The sequence below is a fragment of the Phlebotomus papatasi genome, chromosome 2 (assembly GCF_024763615.1).
Source record: "Phlebotomus papatasi isolate M1 chromosome 2, Ppap_2.1, whole genome shotgun sequence".
Taxonomy (NCBI): Eukaryota; Metazoa; Arthropoda; class Insecta; order Diptera; family Psychodidae; genus Phlebotomus; species Phlebotomus papatasi.
The window spans coordinates 111,609,491-111,631,725 of NC_077223.1; the positions used below are offsets into that span (position 1 = coordinate 111,609,491).

Below are 22,235 nucleotides of genomic sequence, written 5' to 3' on the forward strand. Positions count from 1 at the left end.
GGAAATGCCTCTTTAAAAAAAAAAAGAATTGATAAAATTGATAAAAAATCGATTTAACAAACTTTCAACAAAAGTCGTTACGAACCGTCTGAGCATGTTCCTGCAAAAAAAGAAAGATTAGAGAGAATAACAGTAGTTAGCATTTTTTTTAGAATTCTATCCTATTTAATTTTGATTATATGACAAGAAATGAAATCAGCCAACACTTGAAAATTGACGCTTTTCCCATTTTCTCTACACATTAATGTCATTCTATTAAAAATAATTTTGCAAATCAATTTTCTAATATTAAAATATTTCTGTTTGATAAATAAAATAAAAAGCAGTTTACTAAGAAATTTGAATTTTGTTTTATTTTCAGTAAAAACACGTGAACAGGCAAGATTACAAAAAATTAAAATAAAAATGTGAAAAAAGTTAGCTTTCATTTTTTTTTAATTAAATATTCGAATTACGTGAGCACATTGCGGAAATTCTACTTTCAAGCTTAGATTCTTAGTTTCTCTTCATCTTAAATATTACTAATATTTTTTCTTTAATTTATTTTCAGCGACTATTTTATTTTTTCTTTTCCGTATTTCTTTTTTTTTTTTGTTTTTAGTTTGATAATGCCATCTGTTAAGAATTTCACTTGATTTCTTCCACAGAAAGGTCCTTCATTTTACTCTTAAATTCCATTTTATTTTACAAATTTTTTTTCTCAGCTCATTAATTGATTTCGACCTTACTATCTTAAATCTTACTTTTTAAACTATGTTTCACTTCTTCCAAAAAAAAAAACTAAAAATAGAAATAAGATATTTGTAAATACTTAAAATGTAACTACTATTCACACACGGCTATTTTTTTCTTTTACCATATTTTTTTTCTTTTTTTTAATTATTTAAATTTTTTCTTACTTAGAAAATCGTCAGATTGTTCTTCAAGAGCAAAATTGCAGGATGAATAAATCAAATAAATTCTCATTCATCTGGTAATTCTCACTCACTTAAACAATAGTTTGTTTTTCTTTAGTCAAAAATTGTAATTTCATACTCTATCAGCATCTGGATGAGAAGTTTTTGTTTTTGGGGTAATGTTTTCTTTTTATCAGGATAGATTGTAGGTCCTGCAAGAAAGACAAAGGAAAATAGAATAATATATTTCGCATTTGAAATCATAAGGAAAAGTGATAAAGAACGAAAGGAAATACAGTAAAAGTGGACGTTGTGACGTAGTTTTGTCGCCTCAAGTCTCTCATCTCTGTGAATCACCAATTGTGTTACGATTCCCCATTGCCACTGTCATCCCCATCCGCATAATCTGACTCCCCTGACTGCTGCTCATCGTCCTCTGTGTCCTCCAAATCGTAATCATCATCATAGAAATCGGTCATATCCAGCTAGAATTACCAAGAAGGCGACATTTATTTCAGTTCATTCGTAGTATTTCTCGTTTGAACTCATTCACTTTCTCTAGTTCATTTGCTTCTCCTCAATCTTCAAGCGTCCTTCTCTCTTCAGACATCCTTTTCTATCAATTAACAGAATCACACCACAAATAATAATACAACACTATTTGGTAACACGGCTAGTGATGTGTAAGGTTCAACCCCATATATATCTGTTATTTATTTGTTTATTTTATTTATTTTTACCAGACCAGATGATAGAAAAAACTTTTATTGATTGATGATTTTGTATTTTTGAATACATAGGTGAATTTATATCGGATCTCCCAGCATTTGATTTTGGTCAAAATACGCCTCAAGGCCTAAGACCTTGGTAAGGGGGGTGGGGGGGTAGGTAAGGGAGGAAACAAAAAAAAAACAATACTGTTTAGCATTCAACAAATATATTTAATTATATCAGTACTAGCATAAAATTTTGGAATTTCAAACAAACCAATTTATAGTTCGGACAATATTCTTAAAATTTGATTAAAAATAATCAATTAAATATTTCAACTTTTCATTAAAAAAAAATTATTAATTATGATTTTGTGGTTATTTAGAACGTTGAATTTATGACTTGATAGAATGAGAACAGTGTTACTTTCTTTGTTACTTTCTCTGAATTGTTACTTTCTCTGTTTCTCACGGTAGTTCCTAAGAAAATATTTTGAAAATATTTTGTTTGAATTTTCGGAACAATTTCGTGAATTATTAATAAATGTGCACTGGAAAGCGAAGGAAAAAATCCATTTAGAATGTGAACAAGAAATATTTGTAAAATATTTAAGATAAAAGATCACAAAAGTAATTTACTTGCATTTAAATTTTAAATAGTAATTTAATTTGCGCATTCAAAGTTTTGCTTTTTTTTTAAATGTGTTTTCATGGGTAAAAAAAATGCTTTTCTTGTAACATAAGATCATATCATCAAAGAAAATGAAGGTTCTTACTTAATTATTCAAGAACAGTTTTTTATATTATTATTTAAGAACAGTTGCAGTACGTAGTAGCTGCGAAAGAGGAAATGACCTTAAGAAAGGCTGCTCAAGCTTGTCAGATTTCTTAGTTCACTTTGTTTTACAGATTATATAATTGATTTTTTTTTTTTTGGAAAGACAGATGTGAGCACGTGCAAGGTTCCCAAAACAAGTGTAGAGGCCTGGTGAATCGGGCATTGGAATATACTAAACAGTTGCATCCTTTTAGAAGGATTAAAGTTTTGAACAAAGTGCAGGTTCCGAGTATCAGGATGAAATAGCAGACCCCAGTCTTTATTTTTTATTTTTGTTCACTTAACAATTTTCTTTTAAGAAGTGCCGCTGCAAATAAATCTTGTTTTAGCTACAAAATTCTTTATTTAAAGAAAGACGTTTAAAAAATATATCTAACATTGCTGCACATAATTTATGACATAGGTCTGTTTTTCATATCCCTTTTTTATTTCGTTATCATCAATCAATTCTCATTATTTTGCATTAAATGTTAAGACACGTTAATTAACTACACATTCCCTCTCATTCACTAATTCTTGTTCTTTTTGTAAATCCTGTCACAAAGTCATCAGAATTTTCGATTTCTCTGAATTTCTCATATCCATGGAAAAATTGGCGAGAGAAAGTGAAAAATATAGAGCTTTTAGTATTAAAGAAATAGAGAGAGGATGAGAGAGACTTTGGGTGTGACGTTGATGAACTTTTTCCCAGAAATCGCTCTGAGCTTTGAAATAGGACAAACTGGGATGTGCCTGTGATAACCTTGACATCCTGACCTAAATCTTTTTCCCACATAACTTCCATAGGGTGTGTCCTAATTTGCTCTTCCATACAATTTCCGCAAATTTGGATGGAAGTTAATTTCACATTCTCTGCTTGTAATTGACTGATTTCTGTTTTTTTTTTGGTACCCAGAAAAACTGTATAACGAATATTTAACATAGAATTATCTCAATTAGCATTGAAAATAGCACGGTTATATTTCCTCAATTTAATTTTTATCCCTTTAACGACGAGACACTTTTTACGGACTGAAAATCAACAATAAAAATTAAACTGAGAAACATAATCAATGATAAGTCTTACATCTAACCTTGGAAAGTCCAACAGAGTCTGATTCGGTGTAATTTGTGCTTCTATGAACGATAGGGACAAAAATAGTCCAAAAATTTAAGTAATTTTTCTGACAATACCAATGAATAATATTTTTCGCGTTAATGAAAATTATTACGTATGAATAATGTAGTTTTTATTGCCAAAAGGGTTTTGCTTAAATAAAATTGAAAGTATAAAAAATAAATAAAATCAATTATGAATTTTGAGAATTTAAAAATTCGCCATTTTTGAGCTTAAATATTTATTACATAGCAAATAGCTAGAGACTTGCAAAAAATATTCTAGATTCCTTCAACCTTCTACTTTCCAATTATGTACAAACATAAGAAAAAAATAATTTTAGGTAGTCAGGAAAAATTATTTTCTTTATGGGACACCGGTGTTCCAGTCGTCCTTAAAGCCGTCCTTTACTATGCGATGCTCTTTCAATTATATTTATTTATTTAATAGAAATATTAGGTGAGATTCTTAACAATCTCACCTACTATAATCCTAACAAAATTTCATGTCGTCCGATCGACCTCAAATTTGGCCAAAATGTGTTTCAGCACTTCCTGATCACGAATATATATGTGGCTAATTTACGTTCCCGGCCGGCCGGCCGGCCGGCCGGCCGCTCTTTGGAGCTTAATAGCTCCTAAACTAAAAAAGATATCGACTTGCGGTTTTCGGCAAAGGTTATATATCGGGTGAAAATTGCAACTTGGTGCATAGACCCCCCACCCCCCACCCCTCCTTCCGCCATTTTGAAGACCCCCCTTTTTTTGTTTTCTCAATAGCTCCGCCCCTATGGCATTCAGCGGACTCAAATTTTAGTATGTTATAGCTGGGCCTTAGAGCTTTCCATCAATACCAAACTTAAGGTCCCCCGACCCCCCTGACCCGAACTATAAGGGTCCAAAAAAAATTTCTTAAAATGGCCATAACTCCGGTTCTAATTGTCAGAATTTAAAAAGTGAGGGCTTTTTGGAAAGCTCTCGTGAAATGCCACTTCCCCTTCTAACATCGCAAGTTCATAAAACCACCGCTAGGGGCGCTTTTTTTAAAAAGAAAATTTTTAAATCTTAAAAGTTAAATAACTCAAAAATTCCATTGTGCATCGGGCTGAAAATTTAGTATGTTGTAGCCGTTAATTATACCTATCAAACAAAAAAAAACCTTAAGTCGATCCATAACCCCTGACCCGAGCTATAAGGGGTCAAAGTTCGAACATTGACCGGCCTCTATCTCCGGTTCTAATTAACATAGCGACCTAAATTTTACCTTTTTGGTTTCGTCTCGATGAGCACTTTCAGATGGAAGTTCAAAAAGTCACCACAGGTGGCGCTGTGATAGCGTCAAAATTCATCGAAATTCAAAGTCACTTTTCTCAAAAACGGCATTGTGCAAGTTAATGAAATTTTAGTATGTTGTAGTCCAGTCTAGGACGTTTCCAAAATGGTGCGTATGCGCGCTGTGGTTTCAATAGAACCGGAGATATGAGGGGTCAAAGTTCACGAAATTCAAAAAATCATATCTCCGGTTCTATGTGACCGATTTTGATGAGTGAGGGCTTAAACGAAAGATCTCACCAAATGCTACAACTTTCTAGAATGTTTGAACTTCGTGGGACCAACACCAGGGGCGCCACAGTCGAAAAACCAATTTCAATATCACATAACCTCAATTATCTCGACTGTCGCTGAACCGATTTTGATGATTACTTCAACATAATTGTAGAGCACATTTGTCTCTACATTTTGTCCATACACCATTTTCCGCTCAGACTACGCTATCACTCCGATTTTGCCGTTTAAGTGTGAAAAAATTGATTTTTCCCATAATAACGCTTTGAAATCACTCAGATGCCAATTTGACTGCCTCTACTCCACCAAGACACTTAAAATATGGTTTTAAATGGAAAGTCCCACAAAATACAACAATTCTTTGAAATAGTTGAAGCTCAACAAATGACTACTTGGGGCACTCTGGATGAAAAAACGAGTTAAGAAACAAAAAACCTCGCTTATCTTGGCTTCTGAGTAATCGATGAGTTCAAGTTCTACGGCAAAATTATAGAGAACATTCTGGTCTACATTTCACCCATATAACACTTTTCTGTCAGTTCATCCAAATCCTTGACATTTTGGTTCAAATACAAAACTTGTATAATTTCACGAATTTGGTTCAAGATAACTGAATGGCGTCTCCCAACTTCAGCTCCAAATCGAATTTGCATGCACTCCGAGTTAGCTCACGTTAAGAATCTCACCTACATAAGCCGGTTAGGATTATCTGTCCCTTTAATTTACGAGCACCCTTAACCCTTTAACGGCGAGACAGTTTTCGCTGACCGAAAATCAGCAACAAAAAAATGAAACTGATAAACAAAATCAGAAAAAGGTCTTACATCTAATCTTAGAAAATCCAACGAAGTCTGATTTGGTGTATTTTTGTCTCTATGAACGATAGAGGCAAAAATAGCCCAAAAATTTAAATTTTTTTTTTCATATGACACCAATGACTGATAATTTTCACTCTAATGAAAAATATTATGTTTGAGTATACTGTGGTTTATTTTACCAAAACGGTTTTGCTTAAAAAAAATTGGAAGTATAAAAAATAATTAACATCAATTTTCAATATGAGAATTTAAAAATTTGTCATTTTTGAGCTTAAAAATTTACTATATAGGGTAAGTGTCCTAATTCAAAATCATTTCCAGACGCTTTAACTTTGACAGAAGATTCAACACATTAAGTTCATATTTTTTCTGAAGAGAATTACATAAATTTGCTCCTTGGCTCTTCTGGAATGCTACTGTTTAGTGAAAATTCTTTAGATATAATTTGAATACTTCTTAAATACAGGAAAAATACGCGAGCGTAAAATGCTTCTATTGGAAACAAATTAATCCAAATGGAGACAAGGGAAAGTTTCTAATTGGAGACAAACATTGTAAGTGAAACCGCGACGAAAGGCTTCCAAAACCTTGTTGAGTTGCTCTTGAGTGCAGGATTTGTTCTTATTCCTGGTCTTTTCTCCTTTCCCATCTAAAACAATAGAAAAATCTCTCCAAAAAATCATATTTCCAGGGGTTCCCATTGAAGCATTTGCAGACACTTCAGAAAAACCCTTTTTGTTCACGAAATAGGTAATTATTTCATTTGAAAACTTCACATACCGTTAACAATAAAGAGTAGCACTTAATTTAACTAAAATTAGCCAGAAATATGACATAAATGTTAAACAAAACGAATAAACAACAGTCACTTTATTGTGGTTTTCCATTGGAAAACATGGTCGATCTATGAAAAATTCAATGGTGAAAAGGTACACTTTTAATTTCTCTGAGAAATTAATAAATTAAAATTTGTGAATATGAATGGATATTCGCTTTATTTGAAGCAAAATTAACTAAATAATGAAACTATGGTATAGAAAATATAATAATTTAGTACTGTATTTATCACGAAAACAATGACATTTCCATTTGGAGTAGCGAAAAATTTCCATTTGGAGTAGGTTTTGAATTAGCTTAATTTACCCTAGCAAATAGCGGGAGATTTGCAAAAAAAATCCTGGATTCCTTCAAACTTCTACTTTGTAATTATGTATACAAACACAAAAAAAATAACTTTATTTAGGTGATCAGGAAAAATTATTTTCTTTATGGGGCATCGGTGTTCCAATCGTCCTTAAAGGATTAACAATTTGTGTACCCTTAATCAAATATATTTTTGCCATGTATATACTTTGGAGAGAAATAACTTAGAGATTAGATATTATCTCACTAAATTTTATACGTAAAAAATCCATCAACGATCATCATTTTGTGCAATTACTGACTGAGAGAGAGAAAGAGTGTTGTGATGTATGTTATCCAAAGAATTCACTATCAATCATTAACCATCTACCATTTTCTTTTTCATTCACATAAATATTTCACTGTCATGGTCAATAAAGCGGAAATTAAACAAAAATAAGAGAAATTACTTTTTTATTTAAAAAGTTACCTGAGGTTCCGGATTTGTTGGTTTAAATTTCGGTTTAATACAGTAATCCTCTAACGTTAAAGGAACTACGATGCCTTCCTTTTCAGCTTCAGCTTTCGCAGCTAGAGCTTGTCGCCTAAGATTAAAATATGTATTAATATAGATATATATATATATATATATATATATATATATATATATATATATATGTATATATATATATTATATATATATATATATTCATTATCTCATTTGGTTAAAAGGTTAATTGATAATATAAGGTTATGTTGAATATAGCCTTTAAAAACTTTGAACGAAAACATAAATACATACATCCAAATATGATATGAACATACTTGTTCATAGACAATCAGAAAAACCAATTTTACATTTAAGTGATAATTATACTTATTAAATATTTTTAAGTTTTCATTCTTCAATATTTTTACGTCAAGTATTTTAATATAATTAACGGGATTAAAGATCGAGGGCCAAAGAGAGATGAAAAATCAAAGTTTTAATACTAGTACGTCTTTAATACTTTAATCAATAATATTTCCAGTTCAGGAAACTGAATTTTGAATTATATATTAATTTTTAAACTTCTTACCCCCTACGGTGTCGTATTTTGATAGAATTTTGAAAATCTGAAGTTTCGAGTTTTATGACGCCACGATTTTTATCTGTGCGTCTGTTTGTCCGTCTGGCTGTTGCCAGCCCTAGGTTGGGACTAATGGTCTCTACACACTAGAGCATTTTATGTCCATATTGAAGCAAATTCCCTACGCTAGTGTAGGAAAAACTCTTCAATATGGACATAATTTTCTCTAGTGTGTAGAGGCCACAAGAGATAAGAAGGAGAAACTTGAGACCTTAGGGGTATCCACCAACCCCTCCATAAGTCGACTAAAGGACCGTCAAAATGCCCCTCATTTTTCCCCCATCCCTTCTCTTCCCCCTCCAAAATCATGTATTTTAGGATCGCTCGAACAAGCGTTATGCGATTTTTTTCACTTTTGAATATTTTTTTAGTAATACTTATTATTTTGCCCATATACAAAAATACCGTTGAATTATTCACTGACGGTTTTTACAGTCAGAGGTCAAAAGGGCCTAGAGAACGTATTTCTCAACCGAATGGCGGGCTCGTTGGAAAAGTATTCGAATTTCTGCAATTACGAACAAGGTCCAATCCATTCTGAACTAATAAGTAATTTTTGCCTAAAAATTAATTATACAGTGGGACCTCGAGAGAGTCAACCCCCGATAGAATCAATCTACAATAGAGTCAACAGCTATTTTTTTTACTCTACGAGTTCCAATAGTCAACTTTTACCAAAATTGACTCTGATAGAGTCAACTTTTCCATTATTATTAATCTAATAATATTGTATGACTTTTTTGAAAATAACATCAGTGTTTTGGTGTATCAATCAATGTAACGTTTTTAACACAAGAAAAACAATATTATGATAAAATTCGTATATTTTTAACCGTGTAATCAATTTTCGACAAAATAATTTTCTGATTTTAAGCGTTTTGACCGATTCAAAGTTCTCTTGTCTTTTCTCTCTTGTCTTAACCCTCTAACAGTGTTTTCTTTAATAATGCAAAAAAAGTAGTTTAATAATTTTGTGTAGGGTAATTAATGGTCCACTGAACTCAAAAATACCATCGACTCTTCATTATCTCTTTCCGTTTCGGCGCCAGGTGAGAAAAGGTAAAGACCGCCTCCAGGCGGTCATATCGGTTTAACATCGTAAATGAACCTCAATATTATCACATATTAATATTTCACTTAAGATACTTACTAGTAATAAAAATATTCTGTAAAAGTATTCCTTTATCTCCAACTTTTGCCCAAACATACGACTTTTTTGGATCAAAGGGTGTAGAATTTATGGGTTAATTAAATAAAATATTCTACTACCCTGTTAAATTCATAAATTATCTAGTACAAATATAAAATAATACCCCTTTATCAAAATTTCACAATTTATTTGATTTTTTTTTGGACTCCGATAGAGTCACCGAATCCAATAAAGTCAACAGGCCTGAAAATAATTAGTTCAGTCTATCGAGGTCCCATTGTATTACTCATCAACTACTTTGTTTGATATTTTGAATGATTTATGAATCGATTCAAATAAAATTAAATAATTTTACATGAATGAATAGAGATTACTGAAATGTTAAAATAATTTTATCGGATTTGTAACTAATTTTATATACCTGATAATATTGGGATATTCATTATCCTTCCCCTGCGAATCACGCCATCTTCTGTACATAACCGAAGCATCAACGTTAGCAGGTGAAAAAGTGTTTGGCTCATTTAGCAGGGAAATCACGGACAACAAAATCGTCCTGACATTTTGTGTTGGATTCCACCTTTCGCATGGCAATTCTCCGCTTTGTGGATCATCCACTGGTGGATGAAGAATTGAAATACATAAATCTCCATTCTGCAAATAAATGAAATAATAATATAATCTAAAAATTCTCCATAAAGAATAAATAAAAAAATCAGCAGCTAAAACTGCAAATGTAGGCATGATTTTGAACAATCGATTAGAGTTAAAAGTAGTTATTCAGTATAACTTGACCTCCCTTTTGCTATTTTTTGTTTATCACGTTTCATATTTTTTAGACATCAGAAAACAACAAAAAGAAAACCTACAATGTGAAGACATAATTTTTATTTTCTTTTGAACACAGACAAAATGAAAATTGTGATTGCATCTATAAAATCGAAATGCTTTTCCTTGTTAGATTTTTGCTTTATTCTCAAGTCATATATGGATTTCCTCAATCAACACAAACTAAGTGCATCAACTTAAGCGTATATTTAACACATTCGAGCGCCACAACAATCCCTCAATTATTGCAAAAATACTTATTTGATAGAGAATAGGAAATGAAGAGAAAAACAAGCAATATCTGTTGTTGTTCAATCATAGTAATGCCCAACGCACAATAACTTTTGTTTATTAACATGTTTTCAAAATTCCCTATGAGCGAGAGCGAGGAACTTAATCTCGGTTTCATTCGCTCTTATTGAAATATCAAAAACATGTTTACAAAACTAAAGTTATTGTGCGCTGGGCATAACACATAAAACGAATTAATTCCTTGACTTATAGACCTAAAAAAGCTTATTGACTTTTGTTCCTAATATTTCTAACCCGCCTAGCTATTTTTAAAAATTCCATAAACATAGATTTTGGTAAAAACTTTCTATTAAAAGAGATTTGTTATATTTACAGCCCAAAATAAAAAAAATAGAGGAGAAAGACAACATTAATTTTAGACTTTCACATATTCAAGATAGATTATAAAAAAAGCAAAAAAAAAATATATATATATAGCAGCTACGAAAAGAATTTTGTATAGAAATCCCCTAAAATGACTGAGTTATTGAGAAAAAAATCTGGGGGTGTTCCAAAATGGCAGAAGGGGAAATGGATTTGATATCACTATCTGATGGCGTCCATCCGATATTTTACCTTTGTCGAAAACCGCTTGTCGATTTCTTTGCATTCTTTCGTCAGAAATGTTTGCATTATACGTAGAAACGGCTATAGTAAAAATAGAACTTATCTATAGTACAAGTCTCTCAATTTATTACATGACAGTGAATTATTAAAGTAATCAAACACCCATTATAAACAATTATTTCTGAAGAAATTTTCTGAACATTTCGATACATTTCTGATACATTTTTCGATTTCGAGGTTATAAATAATAATAATAATATTAATGCTGGCACAACATTCCATGAAGGAACAAGGCTTTCCTGCAAGGGGATTTCTAGATATGCATTATTATTGTTTTTTCTTGTACGGGATGAGGTTGTCAGTCCCATGCCCGTGGAATCAAGTGCAGTGAAGCTCACTGGATGCAATTCGAACACCTTTAACGCCAGAAAAATTCTTGGTGACTTAAAGAGGATTCGAACCCGATACACTTGCATCATAAAGCGAATGCTCTACCACTTGACTCATTGAGTGCTCAACAATCTGGTAATATACCGGTAAATAGAATTTTTCGTGATTCATGATCATTTATTGATTTATGAAGCAGTTTAATTTGAAAGTAAACACGTGTAGGGGAAACTGAGGCAGTAGTAAACACGGGGTAGTTGTAAACATTACGATGTTTTTAATTAAATAATGAATTTTAGAGGACGAGACCTATATGAATTTATAGAGAGTATAGAGATCCTTGTTCCCTGAACAAATAGTCGACATAATTCTGAGTGGTATACCTACAAATAAATATCAGTGTTTACAACTACTACACCGTGTTTACTACTGCCCTAGTTTCTCCTATACCCCAAAACAATGGCACAGTTCGAGCAATCAGTGAAATATTCTTCACCATTGTTTTATTTCATCCTCTCTTTTCACTTTCATGCATTTTGCATTTTATCTGAATAATAAACACTACTGACTATTTGAGAATTGACAGTGGGAAACATAAAAATGACTAATAAAAGTATGTCAACACACCGTAAGAATGAAGAAATAGTCAAGGCTACAGAAGTAATTTTCAATTAAATAGTTAAACCTATATACTAGTGTTGTAAGAGTAAAAAAACGTTTAAACTTGAAATCTATTGCAATTTTGCACGAATATTGAATGGGAAAAACAACTCAGCTAGTATATAATAAATTTTGCACACAAATAAAGAGCTACACAACATAAGAAAAAAAAGATTGATTGATAAGTTAAATCTTCTCAATTAGGGTAATCACAATCCTGAACCATGATTGCTGTTCACTCTTAAAATCTCCACTTTATCTGATGCATAAATCTACTTGAATCTACACTTGAATTAGTCACGTTTATTATAGAATTTGTTATTAATTAAAATGAAAATATATATTAGATAGTGCTAATGATGATATAACGTAAATGTCCATATTGGATTTATTGAGATAAAATTTCTCTGAATTCTACGTCTGCCAAATATTTATAGTAAAACATAAGTTTAGTCGTTAAACCCCTTTTGCTGATAAATATCTAAACGCAGAAATTTATAATCGTATTGGGTTTGTTGATAAAATAATTCATAAAAGCCTTTGTCATTGGAAACTTATATTTCGCATTAAAATTGTTAAATGAAAGAATAAAGGTGAATAATTTTGTGATAAGAAAAGTATGAAAATAATGAACAACGTGAGTGGCGTGAATATTGAGGAAGTATTATAGAACAGTAAAATATTTTATTCACATTCACCAAATATGTTACTTAAAGCCAAGACACTTTCCTAATCTATCTCAATTTATCAAATTTTTGTAGTAAAATCGCAAGCAGAGTCATGTTATAAAAATATTGCAAAAACTAACACTCAAAACATAAAATTCCCAGTACACTCAGCTCTTCGTTATCCGGCACTTCGTTATCCGGGTGACAGCTGCCAAACACTGGCGGTTGATGTATTCAAAAATATTTTTTCTAAACATGAAGTTTCTCCGATGTGAATTAAAGTATTATTATCATTGTATCGAAGTTTTTAATACATAATTGTTATAAAAAATGAAACATAAGCACACCATGAAGAAAATTCTCTTGTTCTTTGTCAGACAGAAAATAAATTCACACAGCACAAAATATAAAAACCGTTGATCATTCAATAAACCCAAATGTCATTTTGTCCCCGAGTCAGCCGGATAACGAAGAGTCGAGTGTATAGTGCACCGCTTTATAATTATAATCGAAATATTAACTTTTTCAAAACCTGTCATGAAGAAAACAATAATTCAATAAAACAACAATTACCAAATCATTACTGTGTAGATCCAGTTCGATCATATTGAAAAATGTAAGATATTAATCTGATCTTCTTACTCAATATTGTCCAAAATGTTTAATAAATGAACTTAATTGAGCGGTTCATTTTTTAAGTAACCTCTAAATTAATAATTATCATTATCTTACCTAGAATGAAACAATAAGCTTATCTAGGTTTATTACTTGTTTTTGTTGTAGCTAAGATGAAACTGGATGAAACATAAGAAATAACAAAATATATCTCTGCGTGGATTGCCAAATATTTCGCTATGTGAAGAAGTATTTTCAAAAATAAATATTCCTTTACCATGAGAAAATTTTCTTGTAGGAACTCTACAATATCAAAATCTATTTCAAGTTCTAAGAGTAATTTAAACCATTTCGATTATAATTTAGTATTGGCAAAAATGTAGAAAAAGGAAGAGAACGAGTATTGTAGGATTCAATGAACAATTTTCAATGCATCGCACAGCTTTATAATATCATTATGTTCAAGTCAGTAAACAGGAAAATTCTCACTCTTCTATTCTTCTTAACCCCAGCGCAAAAAAAACAAAATATTTGTGGAAAAATGTAGAATAATGTCGCTATTTCAACACGAAATACTTGTTTCTTCTTTCCCATTCCAAAATTATATCCGGGCAAAACAAAGAGAAAGGAATGAAACAAAAGTATATTGAGAAAATCACAATAAGAAAGTGTTATTTTAAGTGTTACAAGAATACTATTTTCAAGTACATTTTCGAATGGATTTTGTTTTGTTTTTAAATGTTAACGGATGTACAGTAATGGACTCTACACACTAGAGGAATTTATATCCATATTATTTGTCTTTTTCCCCTACACAAACGTAAACCATTTGCTCCGATATTAACATGAAACGCTGTAATGTATAGAGAGGCTATAAAGCTTGAACATTTTATCTCAATATTATACGTTCAATAGCAGGAAAGGAAATGATCATAGATACTACTTTATATATATCAAGGTAAAGGAAGTAATTTTCAATAATTTCTAACTTCTTTTTCATTTAATTTAAAGACATTTGAATAGTCCCTCCGTTCCGAAAAAAATCTTACCAGCTTTTGTAGTCACAGGTGAAATCCGACTTCGTCAGATCGGGCCCAAATTTTGGATTTACACGTCTTGACACTCATAGGTCACGAAAATCATGTGTGCTAAAAATCGATTATCGTCCCGTCCCGTCCGTCGTATAACCACTTCTGGAGAGAGAACGGAGAGAGATATCGACAAGCGGTTTTCGGCAAAGGTTAAATATTGATGGTCCGCTAGAAGTAGGTGATGTTAGACCCCCCCCCACCCCCACCCCCCTTCCCCCATTTTAGAATACCACAAAATTTTGTTTTTTCAATAATTCAGCCCCTATGACATCGGTCGGGCTCAAATTTTGGTATGTTATAGCTGGACCTAAGAGCTTTCGATCGGTATGAAACTTAAGCCCCTCCGACCCCTCTGACCCAAGCTAGAAGGGGTCAAATATTCAATTTTCGAATGGCAATATCTCCGGTTCTAATTTTCGGAACTCGAAAAATTTTGGTGTTTTGGAAACCTCTCGTGGACTACTACAACCCTTATGGCACCTCAATTTCATCTGATTAAATCGAAGGTACGATTAAGCGAAAAATCGATTTTCGATTAATCGATCTCGAATATTTCGAAAACTAGACGATACTTTTTCTTTAAATTTTAGTATGTTGTAGCTGAGATCGAGACCTTTCCAACGGTGGGTCTCACCGTTGAAATGTCCTCCCTCGATGTTCCCTGACCCGAGCTATATCCAAAAATGTCTTGCCCGGACTGCATTTTCTGTGTTTATGAAGGGATCTCGATGAAATTTTAGCATATATTGTATTTGAGAGCAAGATCTTTCTAATAATAGGTCCCATCCGTGTCTACCCCAACGCACTGTACCCTGACCCTTACTATATCCATATGGACTGGACTCTATCTCTAATGTTTATTAACCGATTTCAATGAACTTTTTTTTTTCTTTTGTTGGTCTTCCCCACTCAGACTATTTAAAATAGAAAATGATCAGTGATAAGCCCGGATAAGCTTATGGTAGCTGAGATTCTTTACAGGTGATCTCGAAATGCGTGCAACTCGGGGTGCTTGCAACTCGGAACGCGTGAAAATTCGATTGCGAGTTAAATTTTGGGGGTAAAAGATCGCGTCGAGTAAACTGTTCTCGACCATCGAAATGGATAAAATTGGCTCGACGCGATTCTTTACCCTCAAAATTTAACTCTCAATCGAATTTTCACGCATTCCGAGTTGCAAACACCGCGAGTTGCACGCTTTTCGGGGTAACCTGTAAAGAATCTCAGCTACCATAAGCTTATCTGGGCTTATTTTTTTTTATTATAAACTTTATGTGGTCATTGGCGGTATCTTTATACGTAATTTTCTTTTGTCATTGATGATTTCAGTGAAAAACACACTTTACTTTATTCTTTCACTTCCACACGCAAATTCATTAAACTTTCAAATAAATTAAAAAAGGCTAAATAAATAAAAATCATAACATAAATTTCATCATTTTCCCTAAAATGAAAAGTAAAATTAGCTGAAAACGGCAAAAAATGTATTAAGACCAAGAGACTTTCCTGCTGATTTTGCGAAAATAAAAGAACAACGTAGAATGTTTTCATTTACACTGTTGACGTCTCATGATGTGGTTTTGTAAAATCATTCGCAAAACTATTAATACAACGAGAGAAGAGAGATATCGACGCCATACAATATTTTCACTTTTGTACAAAAGTTGCCAACACTCACGACGCAACCACGTGCAAAAATGCAAGAAAGATATCATAAATTAAAAAGCTTCATATTAACTTACCTCATAAACATTTGGATGCCAGACTTTTGTTAGAAATCTAATAGACGGTGGTGAATATGGATAATCCGGTGGAAATTTCATGTGAGCCTGTAAAATAATAATAAAAAAAATCATTGTAATTTCTTCCAAAGATTTTTGAACTTGTTATTCAGTCATTTTCATGCCCCCAAAAGCTATATGCTCAGAAAAAAAAGAAAACAATAGGGAGCTCTGTAATTTCTCTCTGTCTTCTCTGTGTAATAATAAATTCTCATGTAATTCTGAAACGAACACTTCAAGAATTTTATTTATAGACAATCTGTATAAGGAAATGGAAAAAATGCTGTTGATCTATCAACAAAAATAACATGAACTTCACACTCGCTATATTTCATTTCATGTTGAATAATTTAATACTAGCTAAGGACATGTTTGGACATCAAATTCGACCTTATAGCGAATGTTATTTATAGGAGGCATTTTCAATATTCTCTTTGTTTAACAATCGTTTTAAATGTTACTTTGTAAAAAAACTGTGAAATAGAAAAAATCCTCTTATATACCAAAAACAAAGAGAATTAAAAGTAAAAAGACACCTAGTATTCTGTTAGACAATTTAGCACAATTCTGTGATCAAACACGTTTAGTAATTTAAATTTAAAATAAATCGTGCTAAAATTAAAGAAATTCTATTTGAAAGTAATCGAAGTTTTCAAATTCTTAATACTAAAATATCTAAAATTAAAGGCAACAGTATTGTAAACTTAACACGCATTATAATCTCTGTAGGATACAATGAATAGAGCAATTTTAAACATAAACTAATTCAGAATTTTTAGATTTCTTCATTGTTACATATGAATAAAAGAAAAATATGTTCATGTGCTCTTCTTTTCTTTCATTCCGCGGTCTGTTTTTTTTTCTATTTGCCGATATGAAAGAATAATAAAATTTGTTTTTGAGTAAAAAGCTTTGTAAAATGCTCAAATTTGTTCCTTAGATGATATATCTTAAAAGTACTTTCAAATCAATTACAAAATCTCAACCAATTATAATTAATCATATTAATCGTTTCGAGATATATTTTTTACAATGTAATGATGCTGCAAAATCATATATCCTGTGTTGGAATAATGTGCTAAGTCCATTGTAGACGTTCCCAGGAGCATGTTCTTCTGAATGTCAGTCTTAACTTTGGGAATGAGTGGAACATACAGTGCCCGCTCTCTAATCAGGAGCGGCGTAATCCGGACGAGTTATCGACGGTTACATTAAAAAAATAATTTTGAGGTCATGTATGCATGTATGTTCAGCAATGAAAATGAATTATGCTGTGATGATTTTGTTTAATAAATGAAGTATAATAGCATAGAATTCTCTAATTATGTCTTTTTAAGCTTCTTTAAAACTTTTATTCTAATTCTACAAAAAAATAACGTTCTATTTTCGAGACGTTGAACAAATTCAAAAAATCCATCCGGATAACAAATCGGACATCTGTCATATTGTCCCCCAATTATCCGGATTACAAAGCGGGCACTCTAAGTTAAATAGCTTCATCTCACGCTTATCGTAAGAAAAATTGAGAGACGGTAAAAGTCGCAGTTGAATCGCGCCTTCTATCACAACATTTCCTGCCAACAGAATCCTCAAAAGTTCAAGATGCGAAATAGGTTTCGCGTAGTATAATTTAAATATCTAGTTCTATTTATTTAACTATTGCACGAATAATACATTAATTGGCCCCAAAATACCAATTTAAGTCTATTTTATTCAACTATAGTAAGATTGAATAATAAATCTATATCAAATTTGGAAATATACTTCTGATAATTTAATAAAACAAAGTTACCCCGAAATTTATGTTTAAATAACAGAAATACGAGCACGTGTACTATTTCAGTGATTTCAGTGATAACGTTCAAAACAACATGATATATGGAGATTAATGACGTTGATACAAAAATTAAAATTCTTCTGATAATCTTTATTTTTTTATTTCCTATATTCAACATAAGGGGTGAGAAAGCCTCTCATCCTTTGTGAAACATGTTTAAACTTGAGGCATAGCTAAGCTATACTATACCTCAAAAGTAGTTCCAAATCATTTAGGATTTACCGTTTGACAATCGGGTGAATTCGGTACTGCTCTCTTTTTGGAGTTCGAGCAAAAAACTTACACAATTAAAAAAACGCGAGTTTGGGTTGATGGATGCTTGTGAAAGAAATCAATAGATGAGTCCCTTGTGCGAAAATCAGCAATGTTCGCTTTAGCATTATCGTGATATTAAAGAAGACAGAAGTGTTGAAAAAGTAAAACACAGACAAAGGTAGAAAATAGAATTTTCCTGCGGGGAATGATGAGCTAAAGGAGGAGGCTCAATTGGTTACTGAGAAAAGTAATACAGCCTCATTAGTCCGACCTTGACCCCACTCTCTCTTCCCATAGAGAGGGAACGCAGGTCATGCATTATCTCCCCCTCTCTTTCTGTCTCTCTCGGTCTTTCATCTGAAGGATGTCCACTCTGAATCATTTCCTACATCTTGATGGGTTTTAATACACTTTTATGGTGATTTAGCAACATACAATTGTCTTTATTACATTGTTGTAGTATTACAGAAGGCATAGCTATTGCAAGTAGAAATTGAATATTAAAATACTTAAAGCACATCTATAAATTAATATACCATATACCATACCCAAATACCCATACTAATTTATTACCAACAAATTGAAAATTTTAAGACCTTTCAAATATATCTTCTTAAGCGAAATCGGTTAAAAATTTAGCTATCTGGGATGATTTTACTTATAGACCTCAAAAATTAAAAAGAACGAAATTTCTAATCATATCTTTGAACCAACTTCCGTCTAGACTAGACGGAATTCAAAAATCAATGAAAGTGCTTGAGCCGATTTCGAAATAATAAACAAATGATTTTGAAGGGGAATAGGAGGAAAAGTCTGGAAAATATGTCATCCTAAAAAGTTTAGGAAAAAACCTAAGCTTGGGTTACGGTTCTAATTGTTCAAATTTATGTACAAATTTAAACGCCGCACCGTAATGACATTTTACGGTGTGAGGAAAATGGTCACATCGTTTAAAACTTATTTGAATTTACAAGCTGAAAAAAATACTAGTATATAGGGGGCAAGCAATATCTACTCTTAAATCTAATATACTTAGAAGGTGACCTGCTTATGCAATCGACTGGTGTGGGCTCCAGACTGTCGCGAGCTCTCCGCACTATGTCCTATCACTTGTACGACTCGAGACGAACTCACGTCCGTACTCACTGAGATCGTACGATCGACTAAACTATTACAGTCGTCTCCACCATCACCAGAGGCGCTGGTCTAGAAAGGAGACATTGCGTCTCGAATATTTAGGGTTGCCTCAGCAGAGCATTTATTGCTATAAGGCGGGAAAATTAAGCTCTACAAGTATGATAAAACAATTAAAGAGACTTAATTTTACTACATACAGTAAAAAAATTACAACCACTATGGTTGGTAATTTTTGCACGAGCATTATGGTTGTGGGGTTTGTGTATTGGATGGAAATGTTGTGTATTGGCAATTTTATAAAATGGCTTCCTGTCTATAATTTTGATTGTAAAGCAATTTTGTTCGGTTTATGTGTATTATCTGTGAAAAGTCTCTGTATTAAACTAAGAAAAAAGAAAAAAAAACATGGAGACTTGAACCCATAACCTTTGCGTTGATAGTATCGCGTTTTACGGCCGCGCCACGAACTTGCTTATTTCTCTTAAGCAAATGGCCAAGAGTTCCATCGTCAATTTTTCTAATTTACGTGATGCTTCCTCTGTTTTGTTATTCCTCTTTTTCTTACGACTGACGCATATTTTAAGAATCCAAATGAATGATTCTAGAAGACAATTTAGACAGTTAGAAATGCGAAAATGACTAAAATCTTAGAAAAATTGCAATAGGAAACAATAAAATTTTGACAGTTCTCACACAAATTTTCCCATACACAAATTTCATTACACAAACATAATTTTACTAGCATTATGTTAGTATCGTACTACAAATATGATAGTAATTTTACAATTGACAATCTTATTTCTCACACATTTTTTTACTGTGTAGCATTATGTAAGTATCGTACTACAAATAATATAGTAATTTTACTTTTTACAACCAAAATGCTTGTGACATTACACAACCTTATTTCTCATACAATTTTTTACTGTGTATGTTTGGGCGAAATGTTCGCCTAGACTAACTCTAAAACATATCCAAAAATCATTGAAAAAGCTTGGGCCAATTTTGCGAAAAACCGAAAAAAAATTTTCTTAGGGAATATTAATTATTGAGGATGTAAAATTATTCAAAAATCGGTACTTAACCGGTTCATTACCGATGAAGACCAATACATACGGGTTCAGAATTTCAATGCCTTTCCAAAAAATCCAAATTTAGTCAAATCTGTTGAAAAATGGGCCCTCCAAAGTTGTTGAACTTTGACCTTCAATAATTCAAAATGGCGAATTTTCCGGTCATAGGTATGTTTGGGCGAAATGTTTGCCTGGACTAGCTCTAAAACATATCCATAATCATTGAAAAAGCTTGGGTCAATTTTGATAAAAACCGAAAAACATGGTTTTAGGGGTGGAGAGGGGATTATGGGTAAAGGGGAAAAACGTCTAGAGATATTGTTTTTATTATTAGGGGTCATCGAAGACCAGAAGTCGATATCTCTTACCGTTTAAGCTCCAGAACAGTGACAATTTGAAAGAAAGACGATTATATAACTGCTCTCTCTTTGAGTTCGAGCAGTAAAATAATAAAATATTTGAAGCAAAGTGGTTCATGTGGTACATTATTTTGAATTCTTTGTCGAAGTTCCTTAGAGTTTGAAAAAAATTATAACGATAATGTATTTTACTTATTTTTCTAAATCAAAAGTTGTCTCTTATGTTCTTTTCGATAATTATACATTATTAACTTATCAAAAATTCTACTTTTTTTCAGACTGGAGGTTTAACCAGTAATATTTTGCAATATTTTTTTCCAAAAAATTAAAAAAAAAACTACGACATTTGTATGACCTTTAACTCTATTGATTCAATTTTAAAATTATCAAATTGTAAAACAAAATCTTTCTGCAAACCAATAAAAGAAAAAGAGTTTCATATTTCTCAGTAATATCCCAAAACAATCACAACTCCTACAAGTTAATCAATGCTAATAGGGTGATTTCCTTCACACTCCACCGAAATCTGCTACCTCTCTCCCAGCCCAGCCACTGAACAGCTGCTCAGTGTTGTTTCGTTGTTCATTTTGGCAGAGGAAGACAGTAAGGAAAAAATACCATTTGTGATTTCCTAATTCGCAATGTTGAAAATTCAAGGGTAACGCGCAAGGCCTCTAGCCAAAAAAAAAGAAAACTAAAGAGAGACTTACTTTGAAGTAGCCCCCTTGGTAGAGAGTGTCCGGGGGTCCGAAAATGGCCACTTCCCATTCAAACAGATTGTCCTCATTCAGTAGCTTCACGCGGAATCCCTCCACTGGTTCTTCCTGGAGGCTCTTGTACTCCAAGGCTAAAGCCCTAACAGCTGAACTCGTCGGGGCGGACATGAGACTCTTTTGGCAAGGAGACTCGGAACGCACCACAGAGAAAATACCCTTTGTTTGACAAACACTGTCCACGGAAGCCTTTGTTTTGGCTTTCCTCAAACACTTATTGCACTAAAATCACTAGCACTGGCTCCCGTGATCGCAAGACCTGCGGATTTGCACTTTTTTCCAAGCCCGAGAAACTTCCGATTAATTGTTTTTCCCCACAGCAAAATATGGCGGAGGTGGATTCACAGCGAAAGTCTTTGTTGTCTGCTGAGCTTCGTGGACATCCACAAGAGCTTTTCACATCATCCTCACACACAGACTAAGCACTATTCATTGTTTGGGGTCACAAATGCGATATTTAGCACTCTCCAGAAAGCGTTTTTTGAGAAATTTTCAAGAGAAACTATCACTGGCGTGTGACTTTTTGAGCCAAAGAGATCCAGCTGAAGTTTGACTGTTTCGTATGACAGCTCTACACAAACTTCCAAA

General features: G+C 32.5%; 1 protein-coding gene across 1 annotated transcript; it reads right to left on the reverse strand.

The window, feature by feature from the left end:
- Nucleotides 1-326: 326 nt before the first annotated feature.
- On the reverse strand, nucleotides 327-22,232 carry LOC129800885 (ubiquitin-conjugating enzyme E2 R2). Its single transcript, XM_055845616.1, has 6 exons — nucleotides 21,585-22,232; nucleotides 16,175-16,261; nucleotides 9,747-9,979; nucleotides 7,536-7,650; nucleotides 1,193-1,381; nucleotides 327-1,108 (listed from the first exon to the last, which is right to left on the reverse strand). Exons 1-5 carry the CDS (start codon nucleotides 21,756-21,758, stop codon nucleotides 1,262-1,264), a joined length of 729 nt encoding a protein of 242 aa, XP_055701591.1. The 5' UTR covers nucleotides 21,759-22,232; the 3' UTR covers nucleotides 327-1,108; nucleotides 1,193-1,261.
- Between the last annotated feature and the right edge of the window lie 3 nt (nucleotides 22,233-22,235).

Excerpts from the sequence above, each read along its gene's own strand:
- LOC129800885 (XM_055845616.1), bottom strand. The coding sequence starts at position 21,758 with ATGTCCGCCCCGACGAGTTCAGCTGTTAGGGCTTTAGCCTTGGAGTAC. Across the intron at positions 7,651-9,746 it reads GAATATCCCAATATTATCAG|GCGACAAGCTCTAGCTGCGA; the intron begins GTATATAAAATT and ends TTTTAATCTTAG. Across the intron at positions 1,382-7,535 it reads CAACAAATCCGGAACCTCAG|CTGGATATGACCGATTTCTA; the intron begins GTAACTTTTTAA and ends TGGTAATTCTAG.